At 39.7% G+C, this 14,310-nt stretch overlaps 1 protein-coding gene across 5 annotated transcripts in view; it reads right to left on the reverse strand.

The window, feature by feature from the left end:
* The window catches only part of LOC140198922 (uncharacterized), a 332,378-nt gene that overhangs the window by 90,466 nt on the left and 227,602 nt on the right, over positions 1-14,310 (reverse strand). For 4 of the 5 annotated variants that reach the window (XM_072260177.1, XM_072260176.1, XM_072260175.1 and 1 more), the window contains 4 exons: positions 12,251-12,337; positions 9,267-9,356; positions 8,335-8,424; positions 6,391-6,471 (listed from right to left, as the gene is read on the reverse strand). In XM_072260177.1, coding sequence (XP_072116278.1) covers positions 6,391-6,471; positions 8,335-8,424; positions 9,267-9,356; positions 12,251-12,337 — 348 coding nt within the window. The remainder of the gene's footprint in view (positions 1-6,390; positions 6,472-8,334; positions 8,425-9,266; positions 9,357-12,250; positions 12,338-14,310) is intronic. The other variant, XM_072260174.1, reaches the window with a different exon arrangement.

Consider the following 14,310-nt stretch of genomic DNA (forward strand, 5'->3'; position numbering starts at 1 on the left):
TCTATCTAACTTATTTCTGTGATTTGTTGCCAATTATGACATTTGGAAATCCAGAACACTCATTTCAGATGATGAATGGTGGACTCAGAACAGAAGGAATGTCGAATCAATGTTCTTACTATTTGTATTTCTATTTTCAGCACTGATAATAATAATAATGTTACCCAGAAGCAGTTCTCAGGCACAGACACCACCTGAGTTGATGTTTCCAAGCATGATTCTCTTTTTAATCCATGAATCTGGAGTTTTGGCACAATTGCAGGTTTAAGCATAGCAGAGAAAAACTTTGTAGGATTCACGTAACTCATTGTCTACGTATTTTAGTGTCTGTTTGAATATTCAGGGTAAGTTTCTAACTACGTCAATGTCTTTGAAGGAATACCGTCTGAGGACCCTCAAACCTGATGACATGAACATCGATTTCTCCTTCTGGTAAACAAATACCCCTGCCTGCCTTTTCTCTATTCCCCACTCTAATCTTTCACTTCTCACCTACCTATTACCTGCCCCCTGGATCCCCTCCTTCCTCCCCTTCTCCTATGGTTCTTTCTCCTCTCCTGTCAGATTCTTTCTTCTCCAGCTCTCGACATTTCCCACCCACTTAGCTTCACCCATCACTTTCCAGCTAGCTTCTTTCTCCTCCCACCTTTTTATTCCCCCTTTCTTCTCAGTCCTGAAGAACAGTCTTGGCCTGAAACACTGGCTGTTTATTCTTTTCCCTAGATGCTGCCTGACCTGCTGAGTTCCTCCAGCGTTTTGTGTGTTTTGCTTTAGATTTCTGGCATCTGCAGACTTTCTTGTCTTTGTAATAAATTTTTATAACAGGAAGTGGTGTGCTGCCTCAGGATTTAAATCAATGCTGCAGTTTAGTTTCATTGGTTTCAATGAAATGAAATTTAAAAATTCTCTACATGATGTCGCAAATTTAGCACAAGACAATGAGTTTCTAAATCCTCTTTGGATGTCTTTTCCCAAGGGCACTACATAGGTGACAAAAAGGATAAAGCCAAAGTTAAATCATGGAAGGACAGTAGAAATAATGATGTGACATGGGGTGAAAATATTCTGATTATGACGGACGGAGTGATAGGATGGGACTGAGCTAGGGAAGTCCCTGACGTAGAGTCACTACAACATAAAAACAGGGCTTTCAGCCCATCTAGTCCTTCCAAACCTGATCTTCTGTCCAATCCCATGTACTTGCACTCAGACCACATCTCTCCAAATCCCTTCCATCCATGTACCTATCCAAACTTCTCTTAACTAATGCAATTGAACCTGCATCTACCACTTCCGCTGTCAACTCATTCCGCACTCAAACCACCCAACTCAACATGCCACCAAGCTTTACAGGGGTCTGGAAACACTGCAGCTAACCACAAGACCTCTCAAATGTGGCCACATGGCCTCTCAAGTGTGTCCCACCATTTAATGAGGATCATACCAATCTATCCCAGGCCTTGACCGTTCTTCTGTGCCTGATCCCCAAAGCCCACAACTCACCAATCTTTCAAATATCTATTTACCTCCACTTCAAATACTTGTTATGATCTAAACTCCAAATACCCAGCAGTAAAGAATTTCGGAGATTCACTACCACCCACAAGGGTCATGAACCCTTAAATACTACCTCCTTATTCGAATGGTCCATGCACCCTCATTATTTGTGTTTTCCAACATTTTATTTACTTTGTAACTTCGAGTGATTTTTATGCCTTGCATTAAACTGCTGCTGCAAAACAACAATTTTCATGAGACAAGTCAGTGATAATAAATGGGATTCTGATTCTGATGCTGAAGGGAGGCAGCGGCCTCAACCCCCATCAGAACAGCACCCTTTCCAGTATTCCTCATGTCCCAGGAACTTTCCCAAGAGACCCCTCCCCCCACCCCGCTGCACTCTCAAATTTCCTCTTTTTCTGGATAAATGCAAGTCATTTTCTTATAAAAAATATTTTAGCTATTTAGAATTGGGAAATTTGGCCATAAGGATAACGATTAGAAGAAACCTTTTTCACCCAGAGGGGTTTAACTCTTGCAATTCCATAATAAGAGGGCCAAGGAGTTTTTGTTACTGTAGCAGGTGGCATATTTGAGTGACGATGTCCTTATAGAGGTCAGACATCTGAAAAATCATTCCACATTGAACCTCCCCAAACATGTGCTAAATGTTTATCTTCTTGCTGAGAGCCTGCCTCCCCCTTCTTCTTCAAATAGTTCTCATTTCCCTCTGGTTATTTTTCCAATAATGCCATATTGCAAGTATTATTAATGCAGCCAAGTCTGACAGCAACTGACTTCTTGCAGCCTATTCACTTTCTTTACCTGTGACTACATTCCTTTACCATTTCTAGAACTGAAACAATGTGTTAAATAGTTGTAAGAGTGCAGCAACAGCTACTTACAGCTCCTCCCCAGCTTACAGTCAGGTTCTGTTCCCGCAAACTGTCCGTAGCCCAGACGGTTCATAAATCGGAAATGTGGCAGATGTCGACCGCCGCCTCAGAGCAGCTGGTAAATTCACCCCAATGCTTACTTGTATGTTTGGATGGTACACAAGTCAGGTGTTCGTAGGCTGGGGAGGACCTGTAGTCAACAAGCAGCTGCTCTCAGGTTGGCTTTATCCTTGTAGCAGCCAGGTAGAGGAGTCTTTCATGCTGCTTGCTGTGTTCTGATGTGGTGCTGGACAAAGTGTATCAATTGGAGCAGAAAGCACCAAAGACGACAACATAACATCAAATCATTGTTGAATGTTGAATGAATTGATGTCATGTTTTATTCACTCTGCATACTTTCTTCGTACACTGTCTAATTAATCAATTTATAGAAGGGTGGTACATCATAAATGTCCAATGAATTCCAGTTAATTGGAACACATCCAGACCAGTATATTTTTGCCCAATAAAGTGGCTGCCCCAATTAGCTGAAAAAAAGGTACAGTATATATATAAAAAAGACAAACTGCCAATTAACTGAGTAACAAAATTATGTATTTAAATTAGAACACTAACAAATTAGAATACCAATACTACTACATTGCTATAAAATGATTTATTAGTTCCTAATAGTTATTGATTGAGGAATGCTGCTGTTTATGGGGTGTCCAAGGAGGGGCAGCACTTCTGGTGAATTGACTTATGTCCATTCTGGAGAAGCTCACTCACCTTTGGTCCACACCTGACAGTCAGCTCACCTGTGGGTCCGAGTAGCTGTTTGCATGCGACAGTGGCCACACCTCTGTAAACCCCTTCGACAAGTGGACTAAACCAGGTGAGGGTAGCTGGTGGGTCTCATACCCCAGTGAGCTAGGGACAGACTAGCGTGTGAAGTCAGCTCCAACGGACTGGGCAGATGAAATCAACAGCGAGATCCAACAGCCAAGAAGGCAGTTCTGCAACACTTCATGGAGAATGAAGGGCATAGCAAGGAACAGAAGGTGTCATAGTTCTCCACTGCAAACAAGGAAGACCCCAGTTTGTGATAACTACTTGCACCACTGGACTTCTGAGGTCGAGAGAATGGAACTGCCCCAGCGTTCACTTTTAAAGGGAGAATAAAACTACAGCTATGAAGATCCCTGCAGCACCCAGTGACCCTGTGATCTCTGTTTTGGAGGCCGACGTCAGGCTGTCTTTCAAGTGGGTGAACCCTCCTCGCAATGCAAAAGGCCCTAATGAAGTTCCTGGTAAGGCTCTGAAAAAGTGTGCCAACTGGTGGGGGACGGGGGTGGTGTTTAAAGACATTTTCATTCTCTCATTGCTACAGCTGGAAGTTCCCACCTGCTTCAAAAGGGAAATTAATTACAACAGTGCTCAAGAAGGGCAGGGTGAGCTGCCTTAATGATTATTGTCCAGTAGCGCTCACATCTATGGTGATGAAGTGCATTGAGAGATTTATTACAGATAGAATCAACTTCTGCCTCAGCAAGGACCTGGACCTAATGCAATCTGCCTATTGCTACAATATGTGTACAACGGATGTGATCTCGTTGGTTCTCCACGCAATCTTGGATCACCTAGACAATAAAAATATGTCAGGATACTGTTTATTGACTACAGATCAGCGTTTAACACCATCATTCCTATAGTTCTGATTCAAAAGTTCCAGAACCTGGGATCCAGAATCTGCAAATGGATCCTCGACTTCCTAACCCGAAGACCACAATCTGTGCAATTGGAAATAACATCTCCACTTTGCTGACGATCAACACTGATGAACCTCAGGGATGTGTGCTTAGCCCATTGCTCTATTCTCTCTGCACCCATGACTGTGTGGCTAGGCACAGCTCAAATGCCATCTATAAATTTGTTGATGATACGACCATTGTTGGCAGAATCTCAGGTGGTGATGAGAGGGGTACAGGACCAAGATATACCAGCAACTTGAGTGGTGTCACAGCAACAAACTTGCACTCAACGTCAGTAAGATCAAAGAACTGATTGTATACTTCAGAAAGAGTAAAACGAGGGAACACACACCAGTCCTCATAGGGGGATCTGAAGTGGAGAGAATAAGTAATTTCAAGTTCCTGATGTCAATATCTCTGAGGACCTAACCTGGACCCAACATATCAATGCAGCTATAAAAAAGGCAAGATAACGGTTATCCTTCATTAGGAATTTGAGGAGATTTGTTATGTCACCAAAACCGTTTGCAAATTTCTACAGATGTACTGTGGAGAACATTGAAACTGGCTGCATCACTGTCTGGTATGGAAGCTACTGCACAGGATTGTAGTAAGTTGTTAAATTAGTCATCTCCACCATGGGTACCAGTTTCCGTCGTATCCAGTTCGTCTTTAAAGAGCAGTGTGTCAGAAAGGCGGCGGCCATCATTAAGGGCCCCCGCTACGCAGGAAGGAGGTACAGAAGCGTGAGGGGACACACTCAACTATTCAGGAACAGCTTCTTCCCCTCAGCCATCCAATTTCTGAATGAACATTGAACGCATGAACACTACCTTACTATTTTTTATTTCCTAATTTTTTTCTCTATTATTATGTATTGGATTGTACTGCTTTACAAAACGAACAAATTTCACGACATAGGCCGGTGATATTAAACCTGATTCTGATTAAACGGCTTTTCCACTTTAAAAACTCTCCTGTACAGGTTTCACTGTCATAGTTGGATACAACGAACAACCAACACTCTCCATGTTCTTTAGATGACTGTAAATGAACAAAATTTGCCTAGGTGACAATGGACTAGTGCAGATAATGGACTGCTTTCAAGGACTGCTTCCTCCAAATCTTCATTTTCATTGTAACATTCAAGATGATTGTTGATACTTTCAAATCATTTGTAGTTCCTAACTTGGTGAAGTAGTGAAATTGGTGAAAGAGTTTCATTTTCATTCCTGGTTGTTTCAAGCCTCAATGCTTGAAAGAGACAGTTCTAAATTGTCTTACTTCTTATTTCTTGCCAAATGTCAGTGAAAAAAATCACTGCTTTTTGAACACAAACACACGCAACTGATGCTGTTTAAAAACTATTCGCTCTAAGTATGGTGTAGTGTTTAATGGCCACACAAGTTCATGCGACTAATGCTAGATAGAATCTCTAAAACTGAACAAATTCTGCAGATGTTGGAAATCCAGGGCAACACACACAAAATAGTGGAGGAACTCAGCAGCTCAGGGAACAACAATGGAAATAAATAAATATGTGTTTGGGTCCTGAAGAACAGTCTCAGCCTGAAACGTCAATCGTTTATTCATTTCCATAAATGCTGCCTGACCTGCTGAGTTCCTCCAGCATCTTGTGTGTGCTTCTTTAGTTAGTAACTGTTCAAAACAGTCTTCTGTCCCAATTAAACAGCGTAGAGTGCCAAATAAACAAAAGAAATCTTGTCTATTTCCTCAATTAACTTCTGCCACGAACCAAATTAACTGATGGACCAATTAACCACAACCCGCTGTATTTCATGCATGGTAAGCACCATTTTGATACCAAAATAGTGTGTAACACCAAAACAAAAGGCACTACTGATCCAATCTTATTTTATCCCCCTCCAAACTGCAAAATATATGTTAAAAAGCAAAATGAATACATTAAAATCAATTGATTTAATAAGAAAGTGTATTCCTTAAAGATTGAGCATTACATCTACAATTATAGAATCCTTTAAAGGAAAGCAGCTGGACTTCATTCTTTTTCATCTCAATGAAGAAATTAATGATTCTGCCTAGTATGATCGAATCTAAATACATTCAATATCTGGAATTATGCTTTCACATTTTTTTACATCAAGTGTCTTGAATCTAAGGAGAAGCACTAAATTAAAAATCAACCCCTAACTCAACAACTGGTAAAGGGGCAGGAAATTGCAGGTGAGGAAAATAACAATATTTCTAAATCCTGTATTGCTTGTAATGTGATCGACTATTACCTGCGCGGTGCGGTTTGGCATTAGTTTTGTGTACTGGTTTTGAGGTGCTGATGAAAGATATGTCTGATTGAGGATCAGATTCTGCAAGAGATAACAAATAAAGAGAAAAAGTGGCCAGTTAAAAACGCACTCCAGGAGAGCATGTAATTTCATCAATGTCCAAAGGTGGGTTAAGATGTGAGCCAAGAGCAATTTTGAAATCCTTGAATTGTGTACACCTAATAGCAAAACCTGAAGGCACTGCAATGTATTTATTTACTAAGGACGTTCAGGCATTTTTTCTGATTATATAAGATACAAGCAGTGCATCTCATATCATCATTGATGTGTGAAGATCATTTGGAACATTAGCCTGATGAAACAATAGTTTGAATTGCACAAAACATTGTCCATACATTTCAGCAAAGAAACTAAAATGAAATAAATTAACATAATTGATTACTTGATGTAATGACCAAAAGGAAGTGGTGAAATTTCAAGCAAAGCAGACATACAAGATATTGAAAGCACATCTTGCACAAATGCAAAGCAAATTACTGTGCTATATGTAACAATGAGTGGCATAACAGGACATTACTTATATCTATGTCATATGCTCGCATCATTTCAGCCAAAATTCAATATTTTGGGAGACTGATATCTATGCCAGATAAAAATAGCCCCAATTATGAATTAAGCTAAGAAGACTAGAATGACGATGTTGAGCAACAATGGATGATTTAGGGATCATAATGACATTTTTAACACAATGTTAACAGCAATGTTAAAATCCATGCTGGTATTTTTAAAAATACCTGAGAGATCTTTTTTACCAGTGCTACCCAGGTCTGACACAGGAGATGGTCTGAACACATTTGAAGTGACAGAAGAGGAAAGGTCGTAGTCTGTCAGGGATAAAAAATACCAAATGCAAAGTCTTTCATCTCTCATGCACTGACCATGGTAATACATTCTCGGAGGTAAAATGCACTCTGTTTGGTGAGAACATTCATAACTTCTAGAAAGCCTGAGTGCAGAATTGTTTGTTTAGTACTATTCAATAGCCACCTTTTAGGAATAATAGCTCTTTGAAAGAAAATGCAAAAACAATACTTAAACTTGATAAAAGGCACAGCATTTGCTGGCTGATCCATTTCTCAACAAGCAGAAACACAAAGTTCAAGGATATTAAAACTAATTGAATAAAGCAGGCAAATGCAAGACATGGCATACTTAAAAGATAACGTGTTTCATGCAAGAACAACAAAAAGATTCCAAGCAAGATATTGTGGAATTATAACGTCATTCACTGTGCATAATTGCAATACATGGAGCAATACATAAATGGAAAACGCCATAGGATTTATGGAATTACTCATACCCATTGATATCACAATTTCAGCAACAAGCTACGAATCTTATCTATTTTTCATGCCTCTATAGTACAGTGATAGAATACAGTTAACATGTAAAAAGGGAATAAGCAGAACCCAAATAAACCTTGAAGCACAAGGTGAACTGATCACAAAGCAATGAATGAACTCTATGCAAGTTACAGTGCTGTGATTGCTGAGTACAGTTCTGCACTGCGATGCATGTGAGAATGCAGCATGATATTTACAAGTTAACAGTTACATAGTTTACAATAATTTAAGTTATTTCTCAAAATTGCACATAGTAAGTATCTTTAATCACAATTTGATTAGGTTTGAAAGTTACCCAGCGCTTGGCAATATTCTTGATGCGAAATTCTCAGGAATGCAACCTGCATTATTTGACAATGCCCTTGATTCATATTTAATGTTCTAGTTTCCTAATATTTCCTCAAAAATGTAAAATCACCATTAAAGGTAATATGGTAATTTCTTAAAATCACTTTATAATTTCATAAAGGAGTAGATATGACTTCTTAAAATATTACATCAGAACATTATGAACCCATGCCAGGGACAATATTGTAATTACCTGCCAAATCCTCGTCCATTATCTTATCGCGAGTGGGTTCTTGGCTTTGACTAAGCACATTTGGTGTGCCAGAGGCTGGCTGTTTATAATCTATAAGGAGTTAAAAAAAAGTATATATCTACTGTATATCGATCACTCAAATAATACTAACATTAACTACCTGGGCATTTTGTAACTCAAAAAGTTATTTATGCATTTTTATTAATTCCTTCTATGTATTTCCTACAAACAAGTTGACTTCCAAGTGCAAACAAAAATCTTCAAGTCTATCAAAATGCAGCAGATTTTCCACTGCCTTTAATCTGTTTAGCAGCTACTGTATACGGACATTAATGACTTTAAAGTCATTGTCTCAGTCATAAACTTCAGACTTCTGCCCTCTTTTGGATCTGATACTGTACTTAAAGGATGTGATGAAGATTGAAACTACATGAAGTGACACAGTCACCAGTATCATCTCACTGTTCCCATCTGGGGGCTACTTAAACGTTTGTTGAAAGGTGAGACCTCCACCGAATGTGTCATTTGACAGAGAACCTCACCTATAGGTAGCTGAGCAGAACATACAGATGTTGGAGCAGGTGTGGCATCTGAGTCTGGCATTCAAGTATGTTTGGGATTGGGGAAGAAACGAAATAGTGCAGTGAATGGATCACTGGTGGAGGTGGGGAGAATGCCAGTGTGGAGGGGTAAGGAGCTTGGTAGCGTTGTGTTGGGAGTGAAACAATAATCAGGGGAAGATAGAAATGAAAGGGGAAGTGCAAGATGGCACTTCTGAGTCCTTGGACCTAAGGCATTGCAGGAGGCACAGATCCATGCGTGGGGATAGGTGGTGGGGGTGAGTGAAGGAGAAACTACAACTCACGTTCACAGTTTTTTTTTATTCATTTATGTATTTATTATGGAGACTCAGAACATGGAGAACTAATTACCTGTAATCTCCTTGTCTTCTTTCTTATCAAGTTCAGATCTTGGGGTTGAAATTAGCATGTGAGAAGTTTCAGAATCTGTTGGTTCAGGGGCTGAAAGAAATAAATAGAATCTTTTGTGTCATTACCAAATTGATGCCATTTTGATAACTTGCCTTGTCTGTAATTATTTTTGTCAATTTATAAGTAAATAAATTCATGGATTAAAAACCAGTCTGTAACAAATGTAGCTTCATAATAATATATTTATTATTAATAGCTTAGTAATCTTGCAGACAACAAAGAACTGATTGCAAATGTTCTGGTGACGATATTTCCTCATAACATGGGAGATCTCTCAATCCAAGAACAATCCCGTCAGTCGCTTCCCAAATTATTTTCCAATAACTTATAACCTTTCACATGCCCATCAAGACTTCTAATTCTCCTGCCACCCAACTACATTCGGGGGAGTTAACAGTGGTGAATTAATCAGCACGTCTTTGGGATGTTGGAATAAATCAGATCACCAGGGGAAGACCTGTACAGTTATGAGGAGAGTGTATAAGCTCCAAGTAGAGAGCAGCAAAGGTCAGAATCAAACCCAATTTGCCAGAGCTGTGTGCCAGCAGGTCCACCAACCTCATCACTGTGATGCCAACACAGTCAAATTCAGGAAACTCTGCCAATGAAGAGTGCAACCAGGTTTCAAATAAGGTTTGTATTCTCCAATTTCAACAGGCAAATGTTCAATTTTATCAGACTCAAACCACTATTTTGGGATCCAGGAACTTCAAAGTTCAAATTTATTATCAAAGTTTGTATACCATAAACAACCTTGAGATCCATCTTCTTGCCGGCACTCATAAAACAAAAACAATAGAATCTATGAAAAATAAACACACGACAAAGACTATCACATATCCAATTTGCAAAAGAAGACAAATAGTGCCAATAGTAAAAAGTAGTAAACAAATAACACATGGAACATGAACTGCAGAGTTCCTGAAAGTGAGACCAGAGCTGCAGAGCCAGTTCATCACTGAGATGGGGGAAGCCCATCCGGAGCCTGATGGCCGCAGGCAGCAACTGCTCCCAAACCTGGTGGCATGGGGCCCAAGCATCTCCTGCCCAGCAGTAGTAGCGAGAAGAAAGGGAGACCAGCCAAAAGCAAAGCAAACACCTGCTTTCAGCTTTGACTAATTTAATCTTGCTCAACAGTTCAGTCGGTGCAGAGTAATGGAGGCTAGCATGGATTCCTCTTCTGCTATCAAGCCTTGGCACAGAGTCCACCCCAATGGCACTTGGCTGAATCCCCAGGAGATCACAAAAGTGCCAGTTTGCTTAGTTGGTTCAAAATACATCCCTTAAAGGGAAATTACAGGCTGCGGACTATAGTTCAGAAGTATATCTACTAGAATATCTGGTAGTTTTGTGAGCGTGAGCTGCCTATAAAATGTTGCCATTGGTTCCCAGTGCCATCTTGCAGAGATGCATTGCTTATTCAGTTCATTTACCTAAATGTAAACAAGAATTTACTAAATATTAATTACTTACAATATAGAATGTGGCAAGGAAGGCATTATTTACATTGTACTTTAAAATTACACAGCAAATGCTTTCTCTTCTTAGATGATGATTACTGACGATTATCAGTCAGGGTGTTACGAGAGCCGGTATGTTATGTTGCAGTTCTATAATTCACTGGTGAAGCTGCACTTGGAGTAACCTGTATAGTTTTGGTCACCCAATTATAGGAAAGAAGTGGTTAAACTGAAAGAGTGCAGAAAAGATTTACGAAGATGTTGCCAGGACTAGAGGGCCTGAGTGAGGGGCTGGTCAGGCTCGGTCTTTATTCTTTGGAACATAGGAGAATGAAGGGCATCCTTATGGAAATATTTAAAGTTCTGAGTGGCATAGATAAGGCAGATGGTAATTCTCTTTTCCCCGGGGGGGGGGGGCGTGCATAAGTTCGGGATGAGAATGAAGAGATAGTATGAGATTGATGAGAATGAAGGAGGCGGGAGGAGGCGATAGCAGCGTGCTATGCACGCGTAGCTCTCTGGTGAAAATGATATCGCATCCGTTAAATAGGGGCCGTGGTCAATTCTGATTTGATGGAGACAGACGTGAAAGCACAGAGGAACATCTGGAGAAATTTCTGAAAAGCCAGTTCGCTGCTGTTACTACATGATCGAGAATCTTCTGGAGGGAAGGCCTCAAAATCCCTGGCTTTGCCTGCTGCTGGCGACCGAGATTGAGGTCTAATCGTTTGGATGGAGATGGTGCTCGATACTCGGTGTCGGAGAGCTGATCAGAGGCTCAAAGTTTTTGGACGACTCAGAGTCGGACTGTGGTCGGGCATGGCAGGGAGAGTTTTCTTCCTTCTCCTGTCTGTGTGAGATGCGGGACTTCCGAGAAACTTTGAACTCTTTTACTGTGTCATGGACTGTTCTTCATCAAGTTATGGTACTGTTGCACTGTTGTAACTATATGTTATAATTATGTGGTTTTGTTAGTTTTTTCAGTCTTGGTCTGTCCTGTGTTTTGTGATATCACACCAGAGGAATACTGTATCATTTCTTAATGCATGCATTACTAAATGACAATAAAAGAGGACTGCGTGTCCTCATAATCTAAACTAATTTGAGAAACACCTGGATAGGTATATAGAAAGGCAGGGCTTAGAGGTAAAGGACTAGCTGGGTGGGCATTGTAGTCAGCACTGACTCATTGGGCCAAAGGGTCTGTGTCCATACTGTATTGTACTATGACTGCATGTTTCTATAACTGATAACTTTAGAGAGATTAATTTTCTGTAGTGACTTTTTATAAAAGCAAGAAAAACTTTTCAGTGACACTTTCTAACTTTCTACAAGCTATCTAATTCAAGATATAATCTTAATGCAAAATAGCCATTATACGAATATGAAGGATATTATGTATTCATATTTTCTATATTATGTCAAATAGCAGATGGACATTGCATCACAGATGAACATGAATACCTTTAAATTCTTGTTCTTCTGTGTAACCATGTTCAGATATAGGGGCTGGATTGGATGTATAATTGTCAGATTTTGGCAGCTTACGATCTGCAAGGGACAACAAAGAAACCAAATACAAATATGAGAATTATGCAAATAATTTGCCTTTTCTGCACTATCACTATACCCCTAAAAAACTCCAATCTCCAGAATACAAGATCAAAACCAATCACCTGAATGATATGAAAACAGGTAAAAGGGCATATTCAAATGATAATTCTGCAGTGGGATACAGATAGATTGAATGATTGGGCAAAATCCTGGCCAATGTGGGAAGTACAAGATGCAACAAGAGAAATTCAAAAGTAGATTATTATATATGGAGTAAGGCTACAAATAAGTGAAGTTCAGTGGAATCTACAATCTACCACATAAATCACAAAAAGATAGCAGGCAGGTCCAAGGAGTTGTTAGAATGGCATTTTGATCTTTATTGCAAAAAAGTTAAGTTTTGTTACAATTGCAGAGAGTGTTGGTGAAGCCACGCCCCAGGAGAGTGCAGCATTTTGCTCCCCTTATCGAAACAATGATTTTGTAGCATTAGAGACAGTCCAAAGGAGACAGACCAGACTAATTCCTGAGAGGAGAGGCTCGTCCTATTAAGAAAGGTGAGACACCTTGGGTTTGTAATCCTTACAAGGATGAGGGTACCTTATTCAGGTAGCTCCTAAGAGGGCCTAACAGGGTAGATGTTGAAATCTTTTCACTCCTAAGAGAGTACTATATAAACATATCAAAATAAGGGATTGGTCATTTAAAACTGAGGTACACTGAAATTTCTTCTCTTAGAGGGTATTGAATCTCTGGAATTTGCTGTACTAGAGGGAGTATATGTATATTGAGCTGGAAATAGATAAGTACTTGAAAAATCAAGGTTATGACAATTATGGGGAACTGTTGAGAGTAAGTGGTGACGCCAGCATAAATCAATCATTATCATACTGAATGGCTGGGCAGGTTTAAGGGTCCTGGCGGCCTACATCTACTCCTATTGCGTTACTGTATCAGACATACTAAGTCCTGAAAAGCAGTGAGATGCATGATATAGTGCCTGTGGTTTCAACCAAAATACAACACATTTCTAGCTGAATAAACTGTATGCAAACATGCAACAGAATAAACAAGTATTGATCAACATTCCTGAAGCAAGACGGCATGCAAGATGCTTTTGCTGTGAGTTTAAATTGAACATTTAAACTTCTGATCCAGACCTTTGATCTGGAATGTTAACTGTGCCTCTCTCCACAGAGATGCCTGACTGCTGAGTAATTCCCAAAGGTTTCTTAATTCAGATTTACATCATCTTTGGTTTCCAATTGCTTTCAAGTAATTTGGTTGCAAATGATCTTTGGTGACAACAGTTTTATTAAAGTTATCAAACAGTAGCTTTTGAATCATCTTCTGTTTATACTTCAGTAAAATGCTGCTATCTGGCAGTAATTACAATGCTTCAGACTAGATATGTGCACAAGGTCTATTACATGGAATAAAAGGGAGCTAATTTCATTATGGTCCATTCTTGCATGTGACTGCACTGCATGCATAATTCAAGGCCTGAGAATAGAATTAAGTAGGCCCTCAAGTCCCTCAAAGGCAGATGTGAAGGAGAAAGGAGGAAATGGCATCAAGTATAGGCAGCTGTAACTCACAATAATGATCAATGCTGAGAGGGATTTTTTTTTTGCCAATTACACATGATTGTAACCAAAACTGAAATGATCACAGGTACCATCTCCTAATTTTCTTGGAAGGAATGCATTGTGCAGTCATACTATCCAGAATGGGTAGAACAAATCAGGCATATTCTGAAGTGAGGAAGTCACTGTTGAAATTGGAGAAGTTATTCAGACAGAATATGACACAAGCTTCTGTGCTATAGGACAAACTGGTTAACTGCTATCCCTATCCATGACCTGAAAACATTGAAAGAAGAACCAATGACAGGCTGTCTGGATGATTGCTTACTGGAAAAGCCAATAACACTACTCACTACTTGGCAAGTCATGCACTCATCTACCATT

The sequence above is a fragment of the Mobula birostris genome, chromosome 6 (assembly GCF_030028105.1).
Source record: "Mobula birostris isolate sMobBir1 chromosome 6, sMobBir1.hap1, whole genome shotgun sequence".
NCBI classification, from domain to species: Eukaryota; Metazoa; Chordata; class Chondrichthyes; order Myliobatiformes; family Myliobatidae; genus Mobula; species Mobula birostris.